Below are 25,937 nucleotides of genomic sequence, written 5' to 3'. Positions count from 1 at the left end.
ATAAGAAAGCCTTTTTCAACAAGAAAGACATTCAAACATGTTACTATAATGATTATTATTTAGAATGTCAGTTATATTTTTTAATCTATTTACTACTTGGCAGAATTTCTAGACTGTGTACATCTTAATTCATTATCTAATTTACACAATGCACAATAAAACAATTTTTGTTTTTGTTGCTGCTTCAAAATACCATTAATGTCAAGAAGTGCTTTTGAAAAAAATGTTTGAAAGAGTTGGCTTAATATTTGAAGCAATCCTGAGAGGTAGCTATTAACCCATTTTGTAGAAAAATGAAGATAAACGAGAGTTCTGAATCTAGCATGGCCAGTTTTGAACCATAGAAGCGTTTGTTCAGCACAGAAGGGCCAGATAATTCAAATATGCAGACCACTCCTGAGTGTTTCACAGACCTTATCACGACTCAAAGATAAGCATGGAATTGTCATGATCTTGGTGCAATCTTAACAGTTAGACTTAAACTTAATAGTCTCCTTATAAGCACATGAATCGTTTCTCCTCCATACAGTAGACATAACTGATTAACACTGAAAATATCAGAAAACTTTAATTACTCTCTAGGTATTGATCTGATCAGAACCTCTACCATCAACGTCAGTTTACACGTATTCAAAACACTGTCTCAGGCAATTTTGAGAAATGAATAGAAAATGGATAGGAAGACAATATCTATTTCAAGACATTATATGAAAAAGTCTCCTGACTCTAAAGTTTGAAAACCCACTCATTGATTTGAGCATCTTTTCCCTTGGTGCACCTCGGACCATTTGTCCTGTATTGCGATTGTGTATGGGTTTATTTACCCTTCAAGACTGTAAACTTATTGAGAGTAGGAACTGTGTATTTATTTTTCCAACCCATCTCACAATTTCTTCCAATACTGAAGCCAGTTCCTTGCTAGGTGTGATTCAACATTTGTGAATGAAGGTTGCTGTTCACCAAATTAAAAGCTTAAATAAAAATTTACTCTTTTTTGGGGGGGGGTGTCAGCTTTATTAATATCATTCACATACCACACAGTTCACCCATTTTTAGGTATACAATTCATGTTTTTCAGTATATTCACAGAGTTGTGCAACCATCACCTCAGTCAATTTTAAAATATTTTCATCACCCCAAAAAGAAACCCCATACACCTTATTTTTAGCCATCACTCTCCAGTCCTCTCAGCGCCCCAGCCCTGGGCAGATGCTCATCTATTTAAAAATAGTTGCCTCTCAGTGTTGCTGTCTTGAGAGATGTGGCTGTTCTGGACATGTCATATAAATGGAGTCACATAATATGTGCTAAAACTTACTTTTGAGGTAAAACCAAAAGCACGGATTTAAACATGTAAATAGTCTTTTATCACCTCTGTCATTTTCATTTGGCATGCCATGTCATTTCACAAAATTTTTTTCATCTGTTGTTCTTTCAAAAACCCATTTTAGAAAAGAACAAGATCTAGTCTTGTTTTCAAAAATATCTAAATATTTTAGTTATAAACATTGATCTAATTTAAATTTAAAAAATGAAAAAATGCCCTATGTTATTACTCTTTTAACTTATAGCCATATAAAAGTGCAAATTAATACTTAGGGTCTTCAGATTTAGCATTCCCTTCAACTCCTTCACTGCGGCGTCTATGTTTGTTAACTCATTGTGGTGAAGCTGGAGTATATGCAAGGAGGGCAGGCAACGCAGGCCTAAACAAAAGACAAACTTTGTTTTTACAAGATTTTAAACATTTTCATTGCTAATCAAACATGCTAACTAAACAAAAGCAAAGAATACATTACAGCTGGTGAAAGGAGGCATTATTATTAATAACATTGTGAACCATCATTAAGAATACAACAAACATAAGCATCCAAATAATTGAGTGTGATGTGGGAATGTAGAGTCAATTTATTTCCATCGTTATGATTTTACTTTTTCTTCGCTGTATCAAAGACTTTTTTAAATTTTAGAGAGGTTATTTTCTTACTCTTCTTTTGGTTTGGTTTTGCCAATGTTAGTTAGAGTTACAATGCTAATCAAGGGAATAATTACTCATTTAATTCAATATCTCCCCCCAAACTGCTCAACCAAATATTTTCTTTACACAACAGGAAGCCAAATATTCATATCATTTTTGTTGATTCTAAGTTGCACATTCTCCCACCTTTTTATCATAAGTAAAAGTGGGTTGTGTCTTTGTGATATCCACATCATAGTTTAATTGGCAAGATTTTCTTTCTTCGTGGTGCATGGAATAATGGTGGATCTTAAAACTTATAACGTTTTGATTTTATAATATATGGTATTACAGAAAAACTTTTTCTGCTATGCCTCTTTGTATCTCATAACCATAATACGTTACGTACTTTTATACCTGGCTTGAAATTGTCAGTTTAGAGATTGCTGTGCATATAAAATTAATGCAGAGTGAAAACAGGAATTTGGCTGGTAAAAATTATAGCCAGTAAAAACATTAAGACTATTTATAAAGTTGTTGTATTTATTAATGCTCCCAAATATTGTTAAAATTTGCTTCCACAGTATCTAATTTGTGTCCAACTGTGCAGAAGAATGGCGAAATTTCTATGTTAAAAAAAAGATTCTTTCACATTTTGAACAAGACACATAAAAGCAAATTTCTTAAAATAAAAAGTACATAGGAACATTAAAAAAATAGACCATCACATATTTTCAACAGAAATGTTTAAATAGATTTTTGCATGCTATTAACAATATCACGGTTGAAAGTTATTACTTAATTGAAAATTTATTCAATTGACAGAGAAAATTTAAGACCTACCTTCTATCTCAAATATTGCATTGTTGTTTAGATATAGTTCTGTCAGACAACAGTTTCTAGTTAAAAATGTTATTCCATGGAGCTGAAAATGAGAGTTAGAGAACAATATACTTTCTACAATAATTATATAAATGTATAATATTGTATATACATAATTACAATAAGACCACAGAAGTTTGATGCTTGCTGTTATTAATTATTTGTGACCTTATGGTCTAGGATGTGAGTTTGCATTTGGCTTGTCTTTGAGGGCAGTGGGATAAAAAGTGTGTTTTAAGCTAGCTTAATACAAACCTCTCTTACTGTGGTAAGACCAACTCCCTTGCAAGACTTTGAAAGCCTCTGTAAGCTGGCCTAGCCCTAGCTCTAACAACATTTCCCACAATTCTCCATATAGTCTCACTGGATCTGGCTCCACATATCCACTAATTCACCGTCACATATGATTAAGTGCCTATTATATGCCAAGGGCTCTCCCCTCAGATAATGAGGAAGCCATTTCTGCTTCTGCGTCTGAGTCATGATTTCTCTTTGCCTGCAGGACTTTTCTTCCTGGTACAGTTCCCATTATTCTTAAGGATCAGCCCTAGGCTAGCAAGGTTTATCAAACCATGCCTGAGCCAGCCATCACAGGAGGTTTTGACTGCCCCAGGGATTTGTGGAAAACATCCTTTGATCTCCTTGCATCTCTCTACTATCTTCTCACTCTCTTTTGACCCACGTGTTCTTTCTCTAAACTTCCACCCACTCCAGCACATTGAATCAGATCTCCTGAATGATGGTCTAATTCTGAACTCTTTCTTAATTCTCATCTCCTCTTTTCAGGCTCACTGTCCTTCTAGTAAACGGATCTCCTCAGTTTAGCTGAGGACTCTATAATCTGAGTAGACACAGGAGGCAACTCTTACAGGTCAGGCCCACTTCTAACAGCTCAACTGGCCACATCCCAAAGGAGAGGGCAAGGCACAGCATAATCCTGTTACTGCACAGCTCATCTTTTGAAATAAGACCTTTCCTGACAACCCCCATACGAACCTCCATTTTCTTGACTACTTCCCGCTCCATTTGACTTGTACAATTAATCGCTTGATCACTAGTTTTGTGTCTTCCTTAACGAAAGTAACCACATTTCTTCAGTATCTTATCCTTCCCACCTCCCCATTCTCCTAATGATATGGTGAAGTTGTGTCTGACTTTTAAGATTAGAAATTCAGTCTACATGAATTGGAAATATGTAATCAAAAGCACTCTTGAAAATTCCTCAAATGAACCATTCGGCACACTATACATGATATGGGGTATCCAACACACAAAACTGAAGATCAGAAATGTTTGTTACCCTGCAAGGAGAACTCCATTATTTTTTTTTTAATATTGACTCTATAACCTTGATAAAATTTACAGATTTGTTTGAGTCATGAGGATGAGACATGGTGGAGTCATAGAGGCAGGGCAGGTATCCTCTGACAGCAGCCGGCAAGTTCAGTATAGCAGGTAAGTGGCTGCTTAATACACGGTCTAGCAGGGAGAAGATTTTCTGGAAATAGTTATTGATAAATGCTTAGTACTTTAGATATACCGCAATATAGGCTTATGATTATAAATTCGTTTTATGTGTTTATTAAAGCCTATCCCAGGAACTATTGTTATCAGTTAAATAGAATTGTTTTGGCCTTTGATGGGTTGATTCAACTTATCTGATTTAGTGAGGATTTACTGGAAATTTTACTCCTGGCCTCTCATATCTCAGAAAAGCGATTTAAGATTTGTAACCAAAGTTTGAATTTGTAACCAAAGTTTGAAAACCGGTTTCTTTAATGATTTTTCTTTAAGTTGTTCTTATATTTGCAACATTCACAAATTGTGATGCTACAAAAGGCATGTGTGCTGCTCATCTCCTCATTTCACGGATTCATTCTATACCAGATTATGTCAGCACTCATGCTGGAGGACCACCAATAATTTCCCCACAGCTTTTGTTAAGTCATGAGAGGAACCATGTTTTCCCCAGGTGGGAGGGGTCATTGAAGGCAGTGAGGGGTGGGTCCCAGTTGGTTGCCTATCCCTTTCTACTTTTCTTACTGGCTTCCTGACAGCAACTCACTGCCTTCTGTCCTCCTCACCACTCCCTGATCTAATGATAGCCACACCTGACATCAGCATAGAAAAAGAACACCAGTGGAAACCACAACTTTTTCTTCCCTTTTTCCAGTTCTCTGCCAATCACACATTAATAAAGCATTGCTAATTAGCTGAGGCTTTAATTTCTCTTGCATTACTCATTAACACAGGAAGAATACTAATAAACTCAACAGTTTCATCTTGATCATAGAATCAAAGTTTTCCCAAGAGCATTAACATCCTTGGCCATGATCATTGGGATTTTAAGATTGCACTATTTGTTGGGGTCAGATGTGTAGGGGGAGTGGCATGGAAAGAGATAAAGCCAGATTATGAGGACCTTGGGGAGCTTTTAAAAGATTTTGTGCAGAGGAGTGCTATTGCCCTATTTTATTTTAGAAAGAAAATGGAAGGGAAGAATGTAGTTTAGAAGGAATAGTAAGTATAATGGCAGGAATGAATAGGAGAAGTGTTACGCTAATTCAGAAGAATATATGGTGGCCCAGAGTAGAGTAATGGCAGTGGGAGAAGAGAGAAGTGGAGCGAAATGAGAGACAGTTCCAAGGTAGAATTCACAGCACTTAATAGACATTGAAACGTAGCAAGTTGTTGAAGTCAAGATCTAGGAACAGAAATTGGAGGACCTGCTGATTGTCCTGAAACTCAAGCCATTATTAAAGTAAAATGTTATTATAATTATCCATTTAGAGAAATCTACACTATTGATTCTAAGGATGGCCATAGCATTAATATTTAATGTGACATTTCACAAATCACACCTTAGCTCAAGACTTGGCACATAGTAAGTGCCCAATAAACAATAGCTATTATTTATTTATTGGTTAACAGCTACTATTTTTTATAGACCTGGAGGCTCATACATTTAGTGTCAAGCACTTAAAGGTAACAACTGAGGTATAGTGGGGAAAAATGAATACCAGAATGAATTAAGGAGGCTTCTTTTAGAGCAAGGTTTCTTAACCTCTGCAACTATGGACATTTGGGGCCTGATAATTCTTGGTTGGGGTTGGGGGTCTGCCCAGTGCATTGTAACATGTTTAGCAGCATCCCTAGTCTCTACCCACTAGTTGCCAGTAACATGCACACCTCAACTGTGAGAATCAAAAATGTCTCCAGACATTGCCAAATGTCACGTGGGGGTGGGGGCGGTGTGCAAAGTTGTGCTTAGTTGAGAACTGCTGACTTAGAGTCAAGAAAAGAGGACAGATTCATATTTAGTAAGTGCTGATTATGAGCTGAGTAGTAAGCTAGATATTTTCACAGACATTATTTAATATGGTCCTTACAATAGCTCCATGTTATTTGCTTTATCCTTCATTTATCTAGGAGGAAACTGAGGCTCAGAGAAGTTAGACAATTTTCCCCAGGTAACAGAGCAAGGATTCAAACTCAAGTCTGTCTGACTCTCAAATCAAAAACTGGCTTATAGTACATCGTTACTGGGCTCTTTAATTTGGAGGAACTTCTGTATAAACCATCCAGATGACATTAATTTGAACATACTTTGAAGAAATGGAAAATATTGTTGTTTTGAGTAATGGAAAATATTAGATTGAGTGATAGAAAATAGTATTTCAGCAATAACTCCAAAACATGTCTAAAATGCACCCAAAAATATTCAGCAGGAAATGGAAAAAATAGAAGAGAAATATAATAGTTTAAAAATATAATTATATATAGTTTCTCTTTCTCTCAATATATAGAAAGAGATATACAGATATAAACTTATTTGCATGACACGTAGTAAGGCTACATCCTGTTTATCATTATTATTTGAAAGTGTTTAGCTATGTTTTGGGTTATTACTGAAATGTGTATGAGTTTCTTTGATCAGTACTTCACATATGCCACCTCATTTCTTTATCATGACAACCCTTTGTTAGGAAGAATAAATGCTCCCTATATTAGATAGAGGAAGCTGAACTCTGGAGAGATTATGCAATTTCCTAAATATCATCTGATTAGTAACAGCTGATTAGTAACAGGACCATAACTATACCTGAACACAGTTCAAAATCCACTTATTAAATACCTACCCTCTTCCAGGAATCACTTACACAGACATTGGTGCTATTCTTTTCTTTTCATCTGTCAAAACATTATTTAATGAAATATGAGATGCACTTGTCATTATTTTTTAGCTGCCCGGCATCTAACACTCCTCCCCAAAATTCAAGGAATTCTTCCTCTAATGAGTCTTGGTGGGAATCAGAACCTACTCCCCATTAGGCAAGATATTTGCTTTTCCAGATTTCCTGCCAGGTAGGTGTGACACATGACTAGACCAAGCCAATCTGATGCCTTCCCTCTGAACTTTGAATCAAGAACTAGTAATGCAAAGAAGTGGAGATAGCTGAGAGTTAATTCTGGTGTTGGCAGAGATGGAGACAGCAACGTTTGTCTCCACAGCAGTGGAAACAGTGGCATTGGTGACGGTGGAGGGGTCCAGCAGCTGGTGCTGGTGACAGGCAAGCAGCAGCACAAGCTGGGGCTTCCATTGTTGACTGGCAAGTCAGTAGTGTTTGTGGAAATCAGTTCTGTGAAATGGTTTTGACCATGGCTCCCTTTGATCCTGAGAATTTTCTACAGTTGATTCTTAAGCTACCTAATACCTATCCAATACCTTTTCAATATATTATTTTTCTGCTTAACTTAGCCAAAGCATGTTTCTGTTAAGTGAATTTCTGTTACTTTGACTAGCACCTATGCAAAGAAAAGTTTAACTTGGCAGACCTAGCTCTGATGTCAAATAAACAGAACCTGACATTTGTGAATGAACAAAAAAGCGTAATGCTAAGCAAAAGATTATCAATTTACCCTCCTCAAACTTATAATTATGATCAATTACATATCATTTGTGACTCTCTGACCAAATGGAAATATTTCATTTATTAGAAAACATTAGTATCTTTGTTTACTCATTCTTCCATGCAACAAATATTTGTTGAGCTGCTACTGTGTCCCAGACACTGTGCTAAGTTCTGGGAGTAGAGCTGTGAACAAAACAGACAAAAATCCTTGCTTATTTTTTCCAGCAGGAAAAGAGAAATTAAACAACATGTACAATAAGTAAATTATATATTATGGTATCAGCTGATAAGTGCTGTGGGGAAAAAGAAAGCATAGAGACTGGGTGTGCCAGTAGGGAGGTGGTGTTATAGAGGGGGTAATATTTGCACAAACTCTTTTTAAAAAAAAAAAAAAAGATTGGCACCAGAGCTAACATCTGTTGCCAATCGTTTTCTTTTCTTTTCCCCAAAGCCCCCCAGTACATAGTTGTATATTCTAGTTGGGAGTGTCTCTGGTTGTGCTATGTGGGTTGCCGCCTCAGCATGGCCCGATGAGCAATGCCATGTCGGCGACCAGGATCCCAACTAGCGAAACCCTGGGCCACAGAAGCGGAGTGCGCGAGCTTAACCACTTGGCCACGGGCCGGCCCCCTGAATGAACTCTTGATGAAGGGGAGGGAGTGGGCCACTGGGATATCTGTAGGAGGAGCATTTGGGGACTAGCCAGTATATAGGTCTAGAGACAGTATGGTGCCTGGTGTGGCTGGATCAGAGCGAGCACGGGAGAGAAGGGAGGTAATGAGGTTAGAGAGAGAATCAGGGGCTGCCTTGTGTAGGGCCTTGTAGGTACCGTAAGAACTTGGCTGAAAGTAACAGGGAACCATTGCAGGTTTTGAGCAGAGTGAGATGTTTTGACTTGGGTTTCCACAGATCACTCTACCAAATTGCATGATTCTCAGTGAGGGGGTGATTTTGCCTCCCGGGGACATTTGACAATGTCTAGAAATATTTTTTGTTGTCACTTCTCAGGGGGAAATTCTTATGGCATGTGGTAGGTAGAGGCCAAGGAAGCTGCTAAACACCCAAAAAGGCATAGGACTCCCCCCACAACCAACAATTATCCAGTTCAGGAATCAGTGGTACCAAGGTTGAAAACCCTAGAGGGAAAGACCTATATGCCAGTGATCTGACGACATGATGAAACTCTGAAAAACTCTATAGTTAGGTGCTATTTAAAAGGGTATATTATTGTACGTTTGACATTGAAGTCACAATATTTCCTAAATTTATATAAAACTAAGTATTGTTTGGGGAGCATTTTAATAATATACACTGAATTAAATAGAAAAAAAAGAAAATTTTCAATGTACTTCCAAGATTCCTAAGTTCACTTTTATGGAGTTCCTGTCCAATAAATGAAAACAACGCATTTGCTTGTGTCTTAGTTTAAAATATGCACAATCCTTGAAAATAAAATCTGCACTTTAAAAATATTCAGAAATAACTATTTTTATCCAATACAAACAGAATTTCATTCTGAAGTTTTCTCTTCTTTCTTCCATGTTACTAAAATTGTTATATATGCTCTTTTCCAAAAGTAGGTTATATTTCTTGGATAAATCATTTTAAAGCATAACTAGAGATATAGTGTACATATCTATGAATTTCACAACCATGCAGTGAAAGCTTATTTAGATTATGTATGTTAATTTACTTTCAGAGGAGGCTTTAAATATTTGGCAAAATAGAATTCTTTCAACTAAGTTGACATACAGGATATAATTAATGTCCTGGGGTAACAGAAACATGCAAGAGCCCAAATTATATGGAATACATGAGAGTTTGCCTTATTATTTAATAGCTCTTATGCTTTACCATTGGCTTTGTTCTGCCCTAAATCATTTTTCAGAATAAGATATGGTATGTATAGTAAATAGATAAATATATATATATACCCAAGCTTGATTAAAAGAACCAACTAAAATTTCATGATAACAAGGCGTGTCGTAAAGCTGCCTGAAAAAAGTACTGCCATTCAAAGAATTCTTTACAAACATTTAAAACAGCACATTAAAAATAATTATTTAAATTTTCAAGTCATGATTTGTAATTTTGTACATCAATAAACCTTCCTAAAATATATAAATCTGTGCTGTGTACCAACTTCTTAATAGATACTGAAGGCCTGGGAGATGGGAAATAATAACATATCTTAGTGGCATAGAAGAATGAGCCCAGGATCTTTCTTAAAACAATTTTGTTGATTTTAATCTGACCATTCTCTGGTCAGCTAGTGTGGAAAATGTTATTATAAATAAGTATTTTAATTATATTTTAGATGATGAAGTTTATAAACAATGACTTTGCCAGAGAGGTACTTTTATATTAATTTAGTTTTGTGAAATTTGCCAACTATTTGGTTTTTGCTACATGGCAGAAATTCCTATTCCATTTGGACAGCTGCTTGGTGAGCCATTATACAGGTTTTTCATCAAACGCTTATTCTAATCTGAAACAAATGAAATATACCAAAGTATTGCTAGTTCTTCCAGCAGTAGAAGGATACCAGCATTGTGGCACCAGTATTATGAACTCATTATTAAATATCTGTAAAAGAAAATTTTCGAGGTAATTAACCAAAACACAAACAAATCAACTGTATAGACCATTTGCAATTGTAGTATAAAAGACAAATCACTTAGATCACTTGTCTGAGCAGACTCCACTTAGCATGAAAGGCTGTAAAGGATGAACTGTGGGCCTAAAATCCCCTCGGTCAGGCTCACTAGAAGATGAGACAAGGAAGGGAGTCTTCAGAAGGGCTGAGTTAAGATGCGCCAATGAGCAGCTGCCTCCCACTACTTATGTCTGGGGAGATTAGAAAAAGGTGACCCACAAAGGGAGGTGACGCAGACCTGGTGAATATCTATATGCAGGAGGAGGAGAAAACAAACCCTCAGCAAGCATAATTAAAGATCCAGAGTTGCCTGAGCCAACCTAGGAAAGCTGGGGCAGTGGAGGTCCTTAGAAACAACAAGTACCTATTGAATTTGCTAGTCCAGAGTCAGACCAGAAGTTCCAGTTTTAGCATCCACTAGATAATAATGGGGAGTAGTGTGCACCTTTCTACCATGCTAGGCTCCAAACACACCAAACTACATTCATTGCCTCCCGAGACTACTGCTTTCTCTCAGTTCACTCCAGGCAATTTGCAAATGCAGTGTCCTCCCCAAGAGCACAGCCACTCCCTCTGGCCTTCCTAATTTTATCACTAGAGCAGGTACCATCCCATTTATTGTTGTATTCTATCAATAGCCTAATGCAAGTACAGAATAAGCTGTATCAGATGGGATGCTTTTGGCTCCAAGGAACTTCTAAGATCAACTCAAACTGGCACATCAATTAGAACGTTTATTATCTCATATACCAAGAAGTTCAGAGGTTGTGAAAGCCTCAGTCTTACCATCTCAATGATTCTCTGGGTTCTGCTTTTCTCTAAATGTTGGATGCATCTTCAAGTTGGTAGGATGGTTCCTAGCTTCATATACAGGCAAGAAAACATCCAAATTCAGAAATAAGGGACCTCTCTTCTAGCCCTGTCTTTTTGGAGTAAGGAAACCTCTCACAGAAGCCTCCCAGCAGATGTCTCTCCAATGTCTCTATTACCACAATTGGGTTATGTGTCCATTCATTGACTAGCCACTCACAAGGAGGATGGGATTCTCCTGATTGGCTTGGAGAGTTCAGTATCTACCCCCTGGAACCAGGGATAGGCCCACCTACCTGAGTAAAAAGGAGGGGAAGTATGTACCAAAACCCAGTCCTAGATTCTGCTGGATAGGTTAAAGGAGAGAATGGATATTGAGTGGACAACCAATAATGTCCAGTACATACACCTCAACAAAATTGTTGATTGAATAAATGAATAAACAAAAAAGATGTGTCCATTTTATTTTACTACTTTGTGCCTTAGTTGTTCCTAAATAGAGGGTAGTCTAAGATATTCACCAATGTAAGAATAATGCTGTCACAAATGCAGATCATTGTTAACAAAATGTTACAATTCTAAATATTTATATTCCTATATCAATGTTGATGTTTTTCACCACAATTCACCATACTATTTTCTACTGGCATAACAGCTTCTTGGTGGTCAACCTAGAGTGGTCAACTAATCTAGATTTTAAAGGAAACTAATCATCAAAATTTACATGTGAATTTTGATGAAGTTCTATCATAGCTAGTATGCCCATTCATGGAATGTAAATCCTCAGGCAACTTAGCAACTAGTCAATTATTGATCAAAAGGAAAACTCACATTAGCTTATTGACTTATCCCAGGACCACTTAAAATTTATTTTGGGTATGATGTCCTTTCAGTATTATATGGATTAAATAAGTCTATTTTTTAAAGAATAAAGTTAAGTGACGGTAATTTTGGAAATAACATAGTTAATTTATTGAACGTAAATAGCCAAGCACAAGAAGAGAATTCAGCCTCATGTCACATCCCTTCCCCACCAACCCCCCTTCAAAAGCAAAAGGAAGTAAAATAGTTGACAGCATTTGCGATCTCTTCTTATGTACATGATGCATCTATAAGACAATTGCATGAAAATTCAATGACTAATAGAGGTGGGATGGAGTCCACTACCAGAAAGCCAAAAAAATTACAAAATCTCTAATTATACATCTCCCTTTAGACATATTGTGACCATTTGTACATTTTCTTTCCTTCAAAATCCAACTCCACTGAACACCACAAGGAGCTCACATGAAAAACAAGGATGCGTCACTTTTGCCATGCTTGATGATTTCCATCTTTTTCTAATCAGAAGTGGCACACTGTGACCCAGGATAATTTCTGGCAGAGTGTTTAAAAGAGTTTTGAACTTGTATGCCCTTAAGTGGTGCATGCACTTTCCATTTCAGTTGTTAGCTGACTGGGGCCTTGAAGGTTTTCGTGTTTGTTCTCCAAGAAATTATTTCAAGTTTATAAGACTCATGCTTACACTTAATACTAGAAGCACTTTCATTTTCCACTTAGTTAAACAACAACAAAAACCCCCCTGAAAATGCAATGTAACATTGAAATACTTTCATAAACATGGCTGCTTAAAGATTCAATGCTGTGAATGTGGACTACTGCGTGACGAGAAGACTACTGCTGAAAATTCAAATTTATTTTTGAATCAGCTAGTGCTTGAAAGTCTAAATTCAAAATATTAGGATTGGATTATCAGTTTATAATGGACAAAATACAAGCTGTTGGAAAGGGAAATTTTTGAAAATTGAGAATAATTTACTGACTACTGAACTGTAATGACTGTTTGGGTTTGGATTTTAGTTCAGTCCTGCTCTTCGACCTGAAGAGAACTTGGGGCCCCAGTCAGGCCCCATTATGGGGAGCCGGTGAGAGGACAGTGCCTCCTAAACCCTAGCCTCTGAGAGAAGCTTCAAGGGCTACATTCAGTGACCTCAAGGAGTGTCCCCACAGTTGGAGACATGGTGGCTTAGTGCCTGGCACTTTCTGAGAAGCTGGATCAGTCTGGGTAGCAACTAGGAGGTAACCAAGCCCCTTGGCCTCTGATAGTGGGACAAAGGTGTGTGACTTCTGGGAACTGCATGCAGGACCATTGGAACAATGGGGATCTGGGGCACTTTGCGAAGCATCCTGCCCAAGAGGGTAGTTTTCCATGGCTGGGAGACCCTCAGTTGTAAGTACCACCAGGATAAAAGGGGAGGGGAGGTCAGGAGTGGCCAGCGAAGAGGAATGAGAGTTGGAGAAACTTCACAAGGGAGCTTCTGAATAACACATTAAGAGAAAAAAGTCAACTCTGAACATCTGTTAGTACCAGAGGGTGCAAATCAAATAAAACCTTTGTTTCTCCCTCGCCTTTCCTCTACCTCCACACCTTCCCCTTCCATACCAACCCTGGAGAAGGCTGGGGTGGAGGTGAGAGAGAAAGAAAACGACTAACCACACCTCCCTAGCTAATAAAGATGGCAGGTGGCCATCAGCCGTTAGCTGTAGCTGGAGAAGGGAGGGGAGGTAGGGGGATGTCTCATTTATGAATCAAGATTGAAAGTTGATAAATGGATTTGCCTAGACATTCTCAGTTCTGAACTGGAACTATGACTATGACTCAAATGGACTGTAAGATTTGAGCTACATAAGAGAGCTGAGAACTATCACGAGATGGACGAAGTTTTCTTCCAGAACCCTGGGAAGGAGTAGCCTCCACTGAGCAGTTTTGACAGCACGTGAAAGATAAAAGTCAAGGTGAAGTCTGATCACAGCTCACAAATTGTGCTATTCAATATACTAATTTAAATATATATGTTTCTTACCTAAATTTAAATTGGGAGCATAAATATTAACACTTTTAAAGATTAGCTCTATTAAAAACATGAAATTAAGATAGTAATTTAATTACAGAGCTACTTAAAGATAAAATATAATACTACCTTGTTATGATGTAGCCATAAGTATTTTAATTTTTTAAACCTAGAAAGATCAATGACCTCTGTCAGTTCCCTGGAAAGGAAAAAAAAAGTGAACATTAGCAACGATTAATTCACCCGGTAAGGCGGGTTATATAGTATGACTTTGGTGTAACTGGAAAGGCCTCTCTCTTTGTCCTTTCAAAATTGTTGGCCCACTTACGTGCTCATTTCCGAAATCATTAAAACTTCATTCATTTGGATTAAGACTTTTGTCAGCCCATTAAAGCAAATACTTAAAGGGGATCATTTTATCACATTAGTGGAAATTTACACCTCATTATGACTGAATGTATTGGGACCTCAATTAAAAAATGATCTTACTGGGGAGAGAGTGGAGGAAAAAAAGTAAGCGCAGAACATACTGGACTTTCAAGTACTTTTGGGAAACATCATTTGCTCCTGTTTCATGTCCGCAGACTTCTGGCTTTGACGTTGTCCAGACTGGATTTAAAACGTGGAAATTTTGGTTCCCCAAGAGACAGAGACTGGGTAAAGGGTTTTCTTCTGCCTTTGTTGTTTATTAAATATGGGGTCAAAATATTGCCCATTCTTTTTGAACTTGCAGGACTCTAGCTGCCCAAGAAGTCCTGAGCCTTTTTATTGAAGTAGCTCACCCAACAAAGGGACAGACAAGGGGTGGGAGGAGAGCTGTCAGCAAAGAGGGTAAAGCCTCTGAGGGTAGCTGGCCCTTTGACTGCTGTGGGCTGGAATATTCAGATCTCTTTTATTTCTCAGGGCGGGAATCATGGGCTTGGAGCAGATATGTATATATTTATGCTTCCACTTATCAAACACTTACAGAACATGCACTCTGTGCCAGGCCCTTCTCTAAGCACTTTAAAAATGCTAATGTTAATGAATATTACGTATGTTAACTCATTTGTGGCAACATCCTTTCACAGTCATTTTTAACCTTGGGATACGGAGGGACTAACATTTTTCTAATTTTTATGAAAGCAAACATTTTTCAAATGATGCAAACAACATTTCTAAACAAGAGAAACGTTTCCTACCAATTTTTATATTGAAAAACTTCAAACAGAGAAGTTGAAGGACTAGTACAATGAATGCTTGCACAGCTCTCCTAATTTCTAATACTTCGCCACACTCAGGCTCATTCTCTGTCCATCTAGTACATCTATTTATGGTTGATGATTTTCTTGGTGCATCATTTGAAAATAAGTTGCAGGCATTATTGCAGTGCCCACACTCCTAAATACTTCATGTGCACATCCCTCAAATCAGGACATTCTCCTGCACAACCACAATGCCCTTATCACACCTAAGAAAATGAAATAGAATTCAATAATATCATCTAATATACTATTCATATTCGGATTGTCCCTGTTGCCCCTACATTTCTTTGATAGTTTGTTTTTTTAAATCCTGAATGCCATCAATTCCTGCCTTGCATTTTCAGTTGGTATAGCTCGTTAGTCTTCTTAAACTTAGAATAGTCACCTTCTCTCTTTTTTTTCCCTTAACACTGACTTTTGGGAGAGTCCAGGACAGTTGTCTGACGGAATGTCTTACATTCTTTTTTTTTTTTTGAGGAAGATTAGCTCTGAGCTAACTACTGCCAGTCCTCCTCTTTTTTGCTGAGAAAGCCTGGTCCTGAGCTAACATTCATGCCCATCCTCCTCTACTTTATATGTGGGATGCCTACCACAGCATGGCCTGCGAAGTGGTGCCATATCCGCACCCGGGATCCGAACCGGCGAACCCCGGGCCACCGAGAAGCAGAACGTGCGAACTTAACCGCTGTGCCACCAGGCCAGCCCCTGTCTCACATTCTTGATTTGTCTGACTGCTTCCTCATGATGAAATTCAAGGTAGATCATTTTTCACTTACAAAGGTCGTAATTGCTACATCACATCAGGAGGCAATGATGCCACTTGGTCCCAGTCTTAGTGAAGCTAAGTTCAGTCATTTGGTTAAGGCTGTATCTCCATTGTACAAGCACAGATTTAATCATGGAAAAGTAACATGTGGGGCAGAACTCTGAGACTACTTGTATATCTTGTTCCCCCAAAACTATTTATTCAATGGCTTTAGCTTCGATTGATGTTCCTTACCTGAATCAGTAGATTTGGGATTATAAAATGGTGATTTTCTAATGCTCTCATTCTTTTTACATTCATTAGCTGATATTCTGTAAGGAACATTTGCCCCTCCCCTTTCTTTCTCTCATTCACTCTCTTCCCCATCCTTCTTTGATTTGAAGAGTTTTTTCTTAATCCTTTTTCAATCTTTTTTTTTCTTGAATTCTCAAATTATCCCAAACAGAAGACTTTTCAAGCAGACTACCTCACCCTTTTGACATGCACCACTAGTCTTTGAGCACGTCCCTAGCACAGCAAAATATTCCAGGCTTCTCCAAAGCAACTTCTAACAGGAGATTTGCACACATAATGCCTTCTCACGCCTCAGTGCAGACACGTAGCCTATTTCTGGGAAGAAGCATTGGACCCTGGTGCGTCTACACTATTGCATTAGGCAATAATAATAGTAGGTTAGCTTCATCTGTTCCCATGAAACATAAAACAATCATTACATCGTAGGAGAGAAACTCAAACCCCACTTAGAAAAGTTATTTTAATACATTAATACTTGAAAATATCAACTGTGTCAAATTATTGTCATTAATTTTCTTGTACTAGTAGTATTGATGCTGAATTTTCAGCTATTGGATAATGTAACAAAGTGATTCATTTTTAAGAGGACTTTAACTCAAGTCAGGAGGGTTGATTCAGCCCATAAACCTGTCCTAAGTCAATAATGGGCTGTTACATTTAAGGTGAGGTCAGCAGAAGACAATGAGAGGAAATTCCACTACTAATGATGGCAATGACTTGTGCTGACAATAATCTGTCAACACTGTTGTCACAGTATATGTTCTCTGTGATTACTCAAGGAGACATTGATAACATGCTTTCCATTTTCCAAGTTCAACAGAGATTTAGGAAAATAACTATTTACGCAGTTTATTGGCACCTGGAGTGAAAACATTTTTTTGGTACCCAGATGGATTAAATGCTAACTTAGTATTCTTAGGATATAAAATGCATTGTCCTTTAGTTGAGAAGACCACTAATTACCCTCTGTCAGAGGATCAATATTTCTCATTTTTTCTAGAGTTTTAAAGCTTTTCTTATCGTTCTCTGCTTACCCTTATGATCAATAACATACAGTTGTTAAAATCATGAAAAGCTTAGAGATTCAATCTTTAGACCACACAAACTATTTGTTTATCGTTATAGTAAAACTAATTGATCTATAGAAAGTTTCAGAACATGACCTTAAGGTGTGTCAGAATTATCTACCCTACCTGTTCCATTCTAAAATATGTATTTTCAAAAACCTTAAATTGATCAGCTATTTATTTTCTTAGTACCAAGAGATTCAGGACCATTATAAAAATAAATATTTTTCTCTGCACTAATAAACTAAAAATAAATATTTATATATAACAACAGAAATATATTTATTAATAAATGATTTCCTGAAATCACCAGAGAGAGAGTGACTAATATCATTGATAAAGTAGGACCTTTTCTTTAAAAAGTAGCTGGGTTCCAAAGATTACATATGAGTAGAAATATGTCAAGCCTATATTAAAATAATACATAGAATTCACAGAGATTAAAAAGCAAGAAGTGGGGGGAAAGAAGAGTAGGAATAGGTCATTGTTATTCAAATGTAAACTGTGGCTGCACAGGTGTCACGTGGCCAGTGAAAACTGTGGTGTCAAAGTCCAGCCCAACTCATCACTTCCTCTTACATCTGAGCTCTATCTCAGGCACCGTGAGTGTTCCGAAGCAGAAGAACCCACTTTGCTGTCTGCCACCTTGGGAAGTTGAGTGGTATTAAAGGGGGTTGTTACATGAGAGAGAGGTCCTCCTGCCTTTCAGTAAAATTAGGATAGTGGCTGTTAGCTAGTGGTTATAACATGGTAGGAGTTGTTATTATTATAGCATAGGGGTATCATGAATCATTATTCTCTAATAGTAATAATATTGACTGTCCTGACACTCATTGAGTGTTTACTGTATACCAGGCCCTCCCCTACCTTCTACTAACTCATCTAATCTTCACAATAACCCTGTGAAGCAGGTCATATTGTTATTGCAGGCAACAGGGTTGCCAGATAAAATACAGAATATCCAGTTACATGTGAATTTCAGAGAAACAACAAATGTCCTAATGTGATATGGGACATATTTATACTAAAAAAAAAGAGAAATTATATTCATTTGTTTCTCTGAATTTGCATGTAACTGGACATTCTCTATTTTTATTTGCTAAACCTGAGAACCCTGACAGGGAGGTTTATGACAAGCCCAAGATCACTCAACAAGAAGAGAAAGAGCTGGGATTCAAACTCAGCCTGGCTTCATAATCTTTGTTTTATCCATGTCAATATCCTGCCTCTCCAGTAGAAACTGGTGACGTCAATGAGTGCTAAAGTAATTAGAGCGTGGTACTGGCCTCTCCAGTCCTTAAGGGGGAAAACAATGGAAAAGAACATTTGAAATCTATGAAACATTGTAATATGATGCTCTTCTATTTCTTACATAGAGTACACTTACTTTTGAGAAAGGAACAGCTCAAAGACATCAGCATCCCTCTTGTGGCCACATATCTTTAGTTGATCTTCAACTGCCTGATAACATATAATTAATCTGTCAAGCCACATTCCACTGAGCAAAAATACTGAGACATTTGCAGTCAATAACAATAACGTCTACCAGAAGATCAAAAGAAAGGTGAATATGAAGGCAGCCACTCTAAACTGATAAATTCCAACACTACAATTATATATTATTTAATCATTTTTGTGGTTGAATTTCATTATCCTTAATCCTGGGCACAGATGTATAAATAATTTTTAATCAAAAAGAAAAAATGTGTATGTGTACTTATACACCAAAATCAAGTTTTCAATTCAATTACCAGAATAATTTGGTTTTTAAATGTTTTTAAATGTTCCTTTGAACACCAAGAATTCATATTTGGTAGATTTTCAATATTTACAGAAAGCACTCAGTATCCAGGTTGGAGGTAGAGGGAGCAGGATATGATGTACGTTATCATTCAGGAGCTTGGCACCTTGTAAGTTCTCAATAAATGTCAGGCAAATGAATGGAAGAGTAAGTAAATATCATTTCTCTTTCTTTGCAAAGGAACAATGTCTTCATTTTTCCTGAGTTACCTTACTTGCATCATGGGAAGTTTTGGTGGAGAAGCAGCGATTTTTATTCCCATAGGCTTTGTTTTGAAAATACAAATCCAACAACAGTTATTTAAGTGGTTTGCTTTTTCTTCTTAAAGCTCCTTTGCTAAATTACAAAATAACATTTAAGGCCACATGGCCTAAGATGATATGGAAAAAATAAAGCCCATCTATAATTTGCCACGAAAGGTAAAGCTAACAAGACACAAGGAAAGTGGAAAGTGTAATTGTTGCACTTCTGAAATCTGACAAACATTGTAATTATCAGAGTCAAAACAATCACCAAACTTGAGCTGGGATTTGTTGTGGATGGTGAGGTTGTAATGTCAGCAAGTGATTTATGAAATTTTAGCAATGGTTTTGTTGTTCAGCAGAGGACTTTAAGAAGAGTGAGATTTAATGGGATGAACAAATATCTAAAGAGAGGAAGGCAGATATGCAGGGATGGAGAGCAGCTGCTAATTTCTATCCCAAACTTCCTTCGTTACCTTGTTACACAAGCTGGATCTTGGGGTTTGGAGAATCCATTGGCTCAGGTGTGGGCACTCCATCAGGGTATTTTGTGACCCTGATAAGCTAGCTGAATCTGGGACTTGGGAAAACCCATAGATCAGACTTAGGCATCTGCATCTGGGTATTTGAACTTAAACATCTAAACTATCAGCTTCTACTACACACAGTCAGTCACAACTTTGCCAAAGTGTTTGGGAAGTGAAAGCCCAGCCAAAGTAGAATTAAAATTTTGCAGCTATCTGTTAAAATTATAAGTGTGCTTTTAACTTGATCCTGCCATTCCACATCTAGCACTCAGAAATACACCAGTACATACACAGACACACAAAATGTGAATATTATTGCTTATTTCAGCATACATTGTCTGTAGCTGTGAAATATGCCCCAATAATTGGAATATGGGTTAAATTAGGATGTAACTTCACAATAGAATACTGTACAGTAGCTTAAAAATATGGAGAGATGGATATCTGTACATATAAAGATATCCAAAATATATTTCTAAGTAAAAATGCCATTGGCAGTATGATACATGTAAATGTAACAACATTTTTGTTACCAATGACGTATATATGCACACACTCCAAATTGTTAACTAAAGTTATCACTTGAGATCATGGGGCAGTTTCACTTTCTAAGCAATATATTTGTGCGTGCGTGTGTGAGGGAGATTGTTGCTGAGCTAACATTTGTGCCAATCTTCCTCTATTTTACATGGGATGCCGCCACAGCTTGTCTTGACAAGCAGTGCTATGTCCACACCTGGGATCCGAACCTGCGAACCCCAACCGCCAAAGTGGAGCACGGGAACCTAACCAGTATACCACCAGGCCCACTATAATACATTTTTAAATAATGTTTGAATATTATATAATATGCATACATTAATTTAGTAATCAGAAATTAGTGTACCTTTTGAAAATTTTAGCCATGAAATGAATATTTAAGAATTTAAGTCAAATTTTGAAAATTAAGAGATGAAAAGGGAAATTGAAACTATCAGCATACTATGTAAATCACTGGTGCAATTAATTATTTATTTACACAGTTTTTTATCATTGTATGTTTCTTTCCAACCAAAAATTTCGTGTGACTCTGGTAACAAATATTAATGTCAAAGTGCTGAAGAACACAAAAACGTGCCAAGAAGTTTCAGGTTTCAGTGACTCTGTGGTGGAGGAGTTCCAGTTCCCAATGAACACACAACTTCACTAGAAGCAGAGACCTTTCATCTAAAGAAGCACAACAACCATTCTTTCCTTGAACTGTTTTTTCTATTGTGGTAAAATATACATAATATAGAATTTACTATTTTAAGTGTACAGTTCTGTGGCATTAAGTACATTTACAATGTTGTGCGACCATCACCACCATCCATTTCCAGAATGTTTTCATCTTCCCCAAATGAAACTCTGTACCCATTAAACACTAACTTGCCATTTCCCCCTCCCCTTTCCCTAGCAACCACCCTTCTATGTTCTGTCTTTATAATTTTGACTACTCTATATAACTCATATAAATGGAATCATACAATATTTGTCCTTTTGTGACTAGCTTATTTCACTTAGCATAATGTCTTCAAGAATCATCCATGTTGTAGCGTGTGTCAGAATTTCCTTCTTTTTTTACGGCCGAATACTATTTCATTGTATGTATATATCACATTTGGTTTTTCCATGTATCCATTGATGGACACTTGGATAGCTTCCACCTTTTGTGTTTTGTGAATAAGGCTGCTATGAACATGGGTGTACAAATATCTGTTTGAGTCCCTGCTTTCACTTTGTTTAAGTGTATACTCAGAAGTGGAATTGCTGGATCATAAGGTAACTCTATGTTTATTTTTTGAGGAATCACCATACCATTTTCCACAGCAGCTGCACACAACAGCATTCTTTACAATGAGCATTTTTTAAACAGTGGGTCTGAACAGATCATTCAGTCACTTATTGAGCCACAAACTACTGAGTGCTTAGTTCAGGCTGTGACTACTTTAGTCTGTGACTAGCTAGTAAATATAGCAATAAATGAGGTAAGGTGCCTGCTCTCTATGAGCAAACCTTTCAGTAGGAGAAGTAAGGGATATATGATGCTGTAAAAGAAGGTCACAAGTGTTCAGGACTATGAGAAGGGAAAACATGCTTTGCTGAATTCAAAGGAAGAAGAAATTACTATCAGCCTGGGAACTCTGAGAAGATTTCAGAGCCGGATTGACAGTTGGGCTGGGCCTGAAAGGATGGGGAGAAATTAGAAACAGAATATTGACAGATGGATGGATGATTTAGTCTGAGGGGAGTGAGTACACAGAAGAGAAGGCGGGGAGAAAGCGTGGGGTGTGTGGGCTGTACAGACTGAGGCTGCAGTGAAAGACAGGTGGAAGGCAACTGTGAAAAATAAATTAAGAAAGGTGAATTGGAGTCATATTATTTGTGCGAACTTTGAAATTTAGGCTCAGAAGAGTGCACTTAATGTTCAGACAAAACTTTTATAGGCCCTGAGAATTCTAACTCAAAATTACATATTTTATGTAATCTGTAATTTAAAATTAATTTTATATGATATATACATATATATGCACATATATGTATACTAACTACATGGTAAAATCAGTGCAAGAAACTCCAACAAAGTTCTGATTTTTCTCATTACAATTACATCAGAGCTTTTAAACCACATCCAACATCAAGTGATTTTAAAGACATTTTTCCTCCTTCTCTTTTGGTGCCCTGGCTTTATTGGTACTGTAGAAGAATGGGCTTAATAACTATTGGGTAACTCAGCATTGGACTCAATCCTGGGGCAATAGGTATTACAGGATTTTTAAACTGCGGAAAAGATGTGACAAAGCGAGGCGTCAGGAAGCTGACTCCAGCCACAACATGTATGATGGCCTGAGGTGCTGAGGGAACTGCAGGCAGGAAGCAAGGCTGCCTCTGGAAAATCAGAGCAAGAGCTGTTGAGCCTGCCCCAGGATCGTGGCAAGAGGGAATGAGCAGTGAATAGATGTGGCATGCAGTGTGCAGAGAGAACTGATGGGAACTGGCAAGAAACAGGAGGCTGGGGCTGGCTCCGTGGCTGAGTGGTTAAGTTCGCTTGCTCTGCTCTGGCGGCCCAAGGTTTGGATCCTGGGCGCGGACATGGCACCGCTTGTCAGGCCACGTTGAGGCGGCGTCCCACATCCCACCACTAGAAGGACCTGTAACTAAGATATACAACTGTGTACGGGGGGGGGTTGGGGAGATAAAGCAGAAAAAAAAAAAGATTGGCAACAGTTGTTAGCCCAGGTGCCAATCTTTAAGAAAAAAAAAGAAACTGGAGGCAGAGAACAAGGGCAGGCAAAGTCACGGGGGAGGATGAATAATGTGATGACTTGATGATGAGAAAGGTGACTGGAAGGGAAGATGACTTTGAGAAATGCTGAAATTGAGACGCTGGTGGGACACGCCGGTCAAGGTGCAGAAAGCTGCAAGTGGGAAAGCAAGTCTCACCAGGCGTGTCAGGGTGGGGCTGTGCAGGCGGGTGAGTCAGGTCAGCGCAGAGGAGAGAGTGGGACCCAGGTAAGATCTTCGTGAAGTGTCTACATTTAGAAAGGGGAAGCGGAAACCAAGCTGGGAAAGGAGACAGGGGAGGGATGGTCATAAAATTAGGAGGAGACACACAAGGACAGTGGGAGCGAGCAGATTTCCAGAAGGTGGAATCTGAATCTGCAGTGTTGCTTGGGCGTTAGAGGAGATTACTCAAAAACGCTGTTGAATTTGGAAGGCAATTTCAGTTGCCTGATCAGGGGGAAAAGTCAGATTTCAAATTAACTGACAAACGAAACAGGAAAATAAAAACAATCCAACACGGTGTTGGGGTGTGGACAGTTCTAGTGTGGGGAGATTAGAGCAGCTCCCTCCACTGCCGGATGCCTTAGGATCCCGATAAAACAGAAAAAAGTCTTTGAAAATTATGAGACTATTAAATCCCAGAAGAATGAAGTCTGTATTAAAGTCTATAGAAAAAAATATCCTCTCTTTGACGATTTATGTACTGCAATGACCGATAAATTCCTATACCCGCACGCAACACGCATGCTCCCAGGTTAGCCGGGACTCGGTGTGAATTACCTTGAGTTCATTACAGCGCTCTCAGCCTGTTAATTATCGCCGCCCCCAAGCCTTTCCAGACAAGTCCGAGAACCCTAGAACACTTTGCTAGCTCCTATGCTGCACAATTCTGACATTTTTTCCCACTCAAGTATTCTTTAAACCTTTATCTTACCTGCCCTAAACTCTGCTTGTATTGTTCGTCGAAGAAACTTTCCTCCTCAATGTGTCAATTTGCACTTTAGGGGAAAATTTCAGGGTTATACATATCTATCGTTGAGTCAAAATTCCAAATTTATGGCTTTATTACCTAATCTCTAAACTGCCAGAGTTGTACATGCAGCAGAGGCTAAGTGGGAAAAGGTCCGTATAAGGCTGTCAGTGTGGATCAGGGGCAGCCCCAAACACCACCCAAGAGACGGACTTCTGGCCCCAGCGGAGGGTCGGGGTCCGCTGCGGTTCCACCCTTTCCTGCCCTAACCCCAGGGGCCGCCTCCTGCGGGCTGGCGTCTTGGGTCAGGGACCCTGAGGGCTCCTGGTCTGGGGAAGAGGGCGCCGCTTACCCTGCGGCTGATCTCCAGAGCAGCTGCCGACGCCCTCGCTGAACCCTTCTCGTGTCGGAAGGCGCGGGGCAAATGGTTCGGGTCCCAGGTCATCAGGACCCGCCAGCGTCACCTGTCATCGACCCAGCCTGGGCCGCGGCTCATTGTTGTTATGTTACAAACAGTTACCGCAAACTCGCCGACTAAAAGCCAATCCAGACCAGCGAAGATTTGAAGCTAAACCCTGACTTCTGTGACGTTTGCACGGGTGGCCCTGCACCCGCCGCGTCGTCCCTCGGACGCGCTTGCGTTTCCCCTGCGCGGGGTGTGGCGGGCTGTGAATGCCAGTGATGGGGTCACCAGCTATGCCAGAGTGGGTCAGAGGACCCCAGCGGCAGTCACCCAGTAACAATCATTTCTCTGATTTGAGATCTAAATATCAGAAAATTTGGGTTTCTGAAAATTAGATGTGTCTGGCGACCAGGGTCCACATGTAGAGGGTGGGAGTGAAGCAGTGACCTGAGGAGTCCTAGCGGAGCTTGGGGCCAAAGGGAAAAAATGAGCACTGCTGATCCTGTCTTTATTTAAAATTTTGGCATTGTGTTCATCATGGATGCTTTTGCATTACTTTTGATTTTCTAAAATAAAAGAAAGTATTGCATAAAATATGAATTCTGACTGGTGAGTTTGGGTGTCCATTAAATTTTTGTACTAAGGCCAATGCCTCACTTGGCTCACCCTAGACCCAGTCCTGGCATGGAGATAAAGGAGGTGGCATCAAGAAACACCAAGATTCCAGGTGCGCAGAAAAATACAACTCTTTGCTGACCTTATTGGCCAAGAATAAGTACATATTGGTTCAGTAGCTGTGAAGTCCTTCTTCTGGCAGAAAATGGGTAAGTTGAGCCACTATTTTGCCAGTCTTTTCCAATCTTGAAGGTTTTTTTCTAAATTGATGTATCCCCTAGTTCTACTGGAACCTCTTGCATAGACGAATGATCTTAGTTTTATGAGCTTGGTTCCCTTTGGCTTGGGAAAGTTTAGAGGCAGGATTCTGAGTATGCCATCAGCCATCTTCTGCCAGGGCCTAACACATTGCATTCCGTAAATGTTGATTCAGTTGGAATAAGTTGGTTTCTTGAGTCCAAATTGAATTTGAAATCTCGGAATTAAATGTAGCTTTTTGAAATGGGTCAGGCTCAGGCTACTTGTATTACAAAAAGTGCTGATGTTAGAATGAAGCATTAAAAAATGTCTCAGTGGAGAAATCAAGCACATGCTATTTTAGTACTTCTAAAAAGTATTTACAGCCCAGCCCTGGT

At 38.6% G+C, this 25,937-nt stretch overlaps 1 protein-coding gene across 1 annotated transcript in view; it reads right to left on the bottom strand.

Moving 5' to 3' along the window:
* Window positions 1-24,729, bottom strand: part of LRRC72 (leucine rich repeat containing 72) — a 44,820-nt gene extending 20,091 nt beyond the window's left edge. Inside the window, exons 1-5 of the mRNA XM_014830552.3 lie at window positions 24,637-24,729; window positions 18,829-18,902; window positions 14,200-14,269; window positions 2,801-2,882; window positions 1,596-1,706 (exon numbers count right to left, since the gene is read on the bottom strand). Of these exons, the coding sequence (XP_014686038.1) occupies window positions 1,596-1,706; window positions 2,801-2,882; window positions 14,200-14,269; window positions 18,829-18,902; window positions 24,637-24,729 (430 nt within the window). The remainder of the gene's footprint in view (window positions 1-1,595; window positions 1,707-2,800; window positions 2,883-14,199; window positions 14,270-18,828; window positions 18,903-24,636) is intronic.
* Between the last annotated feature and the right edge of the window lie 1,208 nt (window positions 24,730-25,937).

Source organism: Equus asinus, chromosome 1 (assembly GCF_041296235.1).
Source record: "Equus asinus isolate D_3611 breed Donkey chromosome 1, EquAss-T2T_v2, whole genome shotgun sequence".
NCBI classification, from domain to species: Eukaryota; Metazoa; Chordata; class Mammalia; order Perissodactyla; family Equidae; genus Equus; species Equus asinus.
The sequence above is the reverse complement of the archived record's forward strand: the minus strand, read 5'-3'. Positions and strand labels throughout refer to the sequence as shown.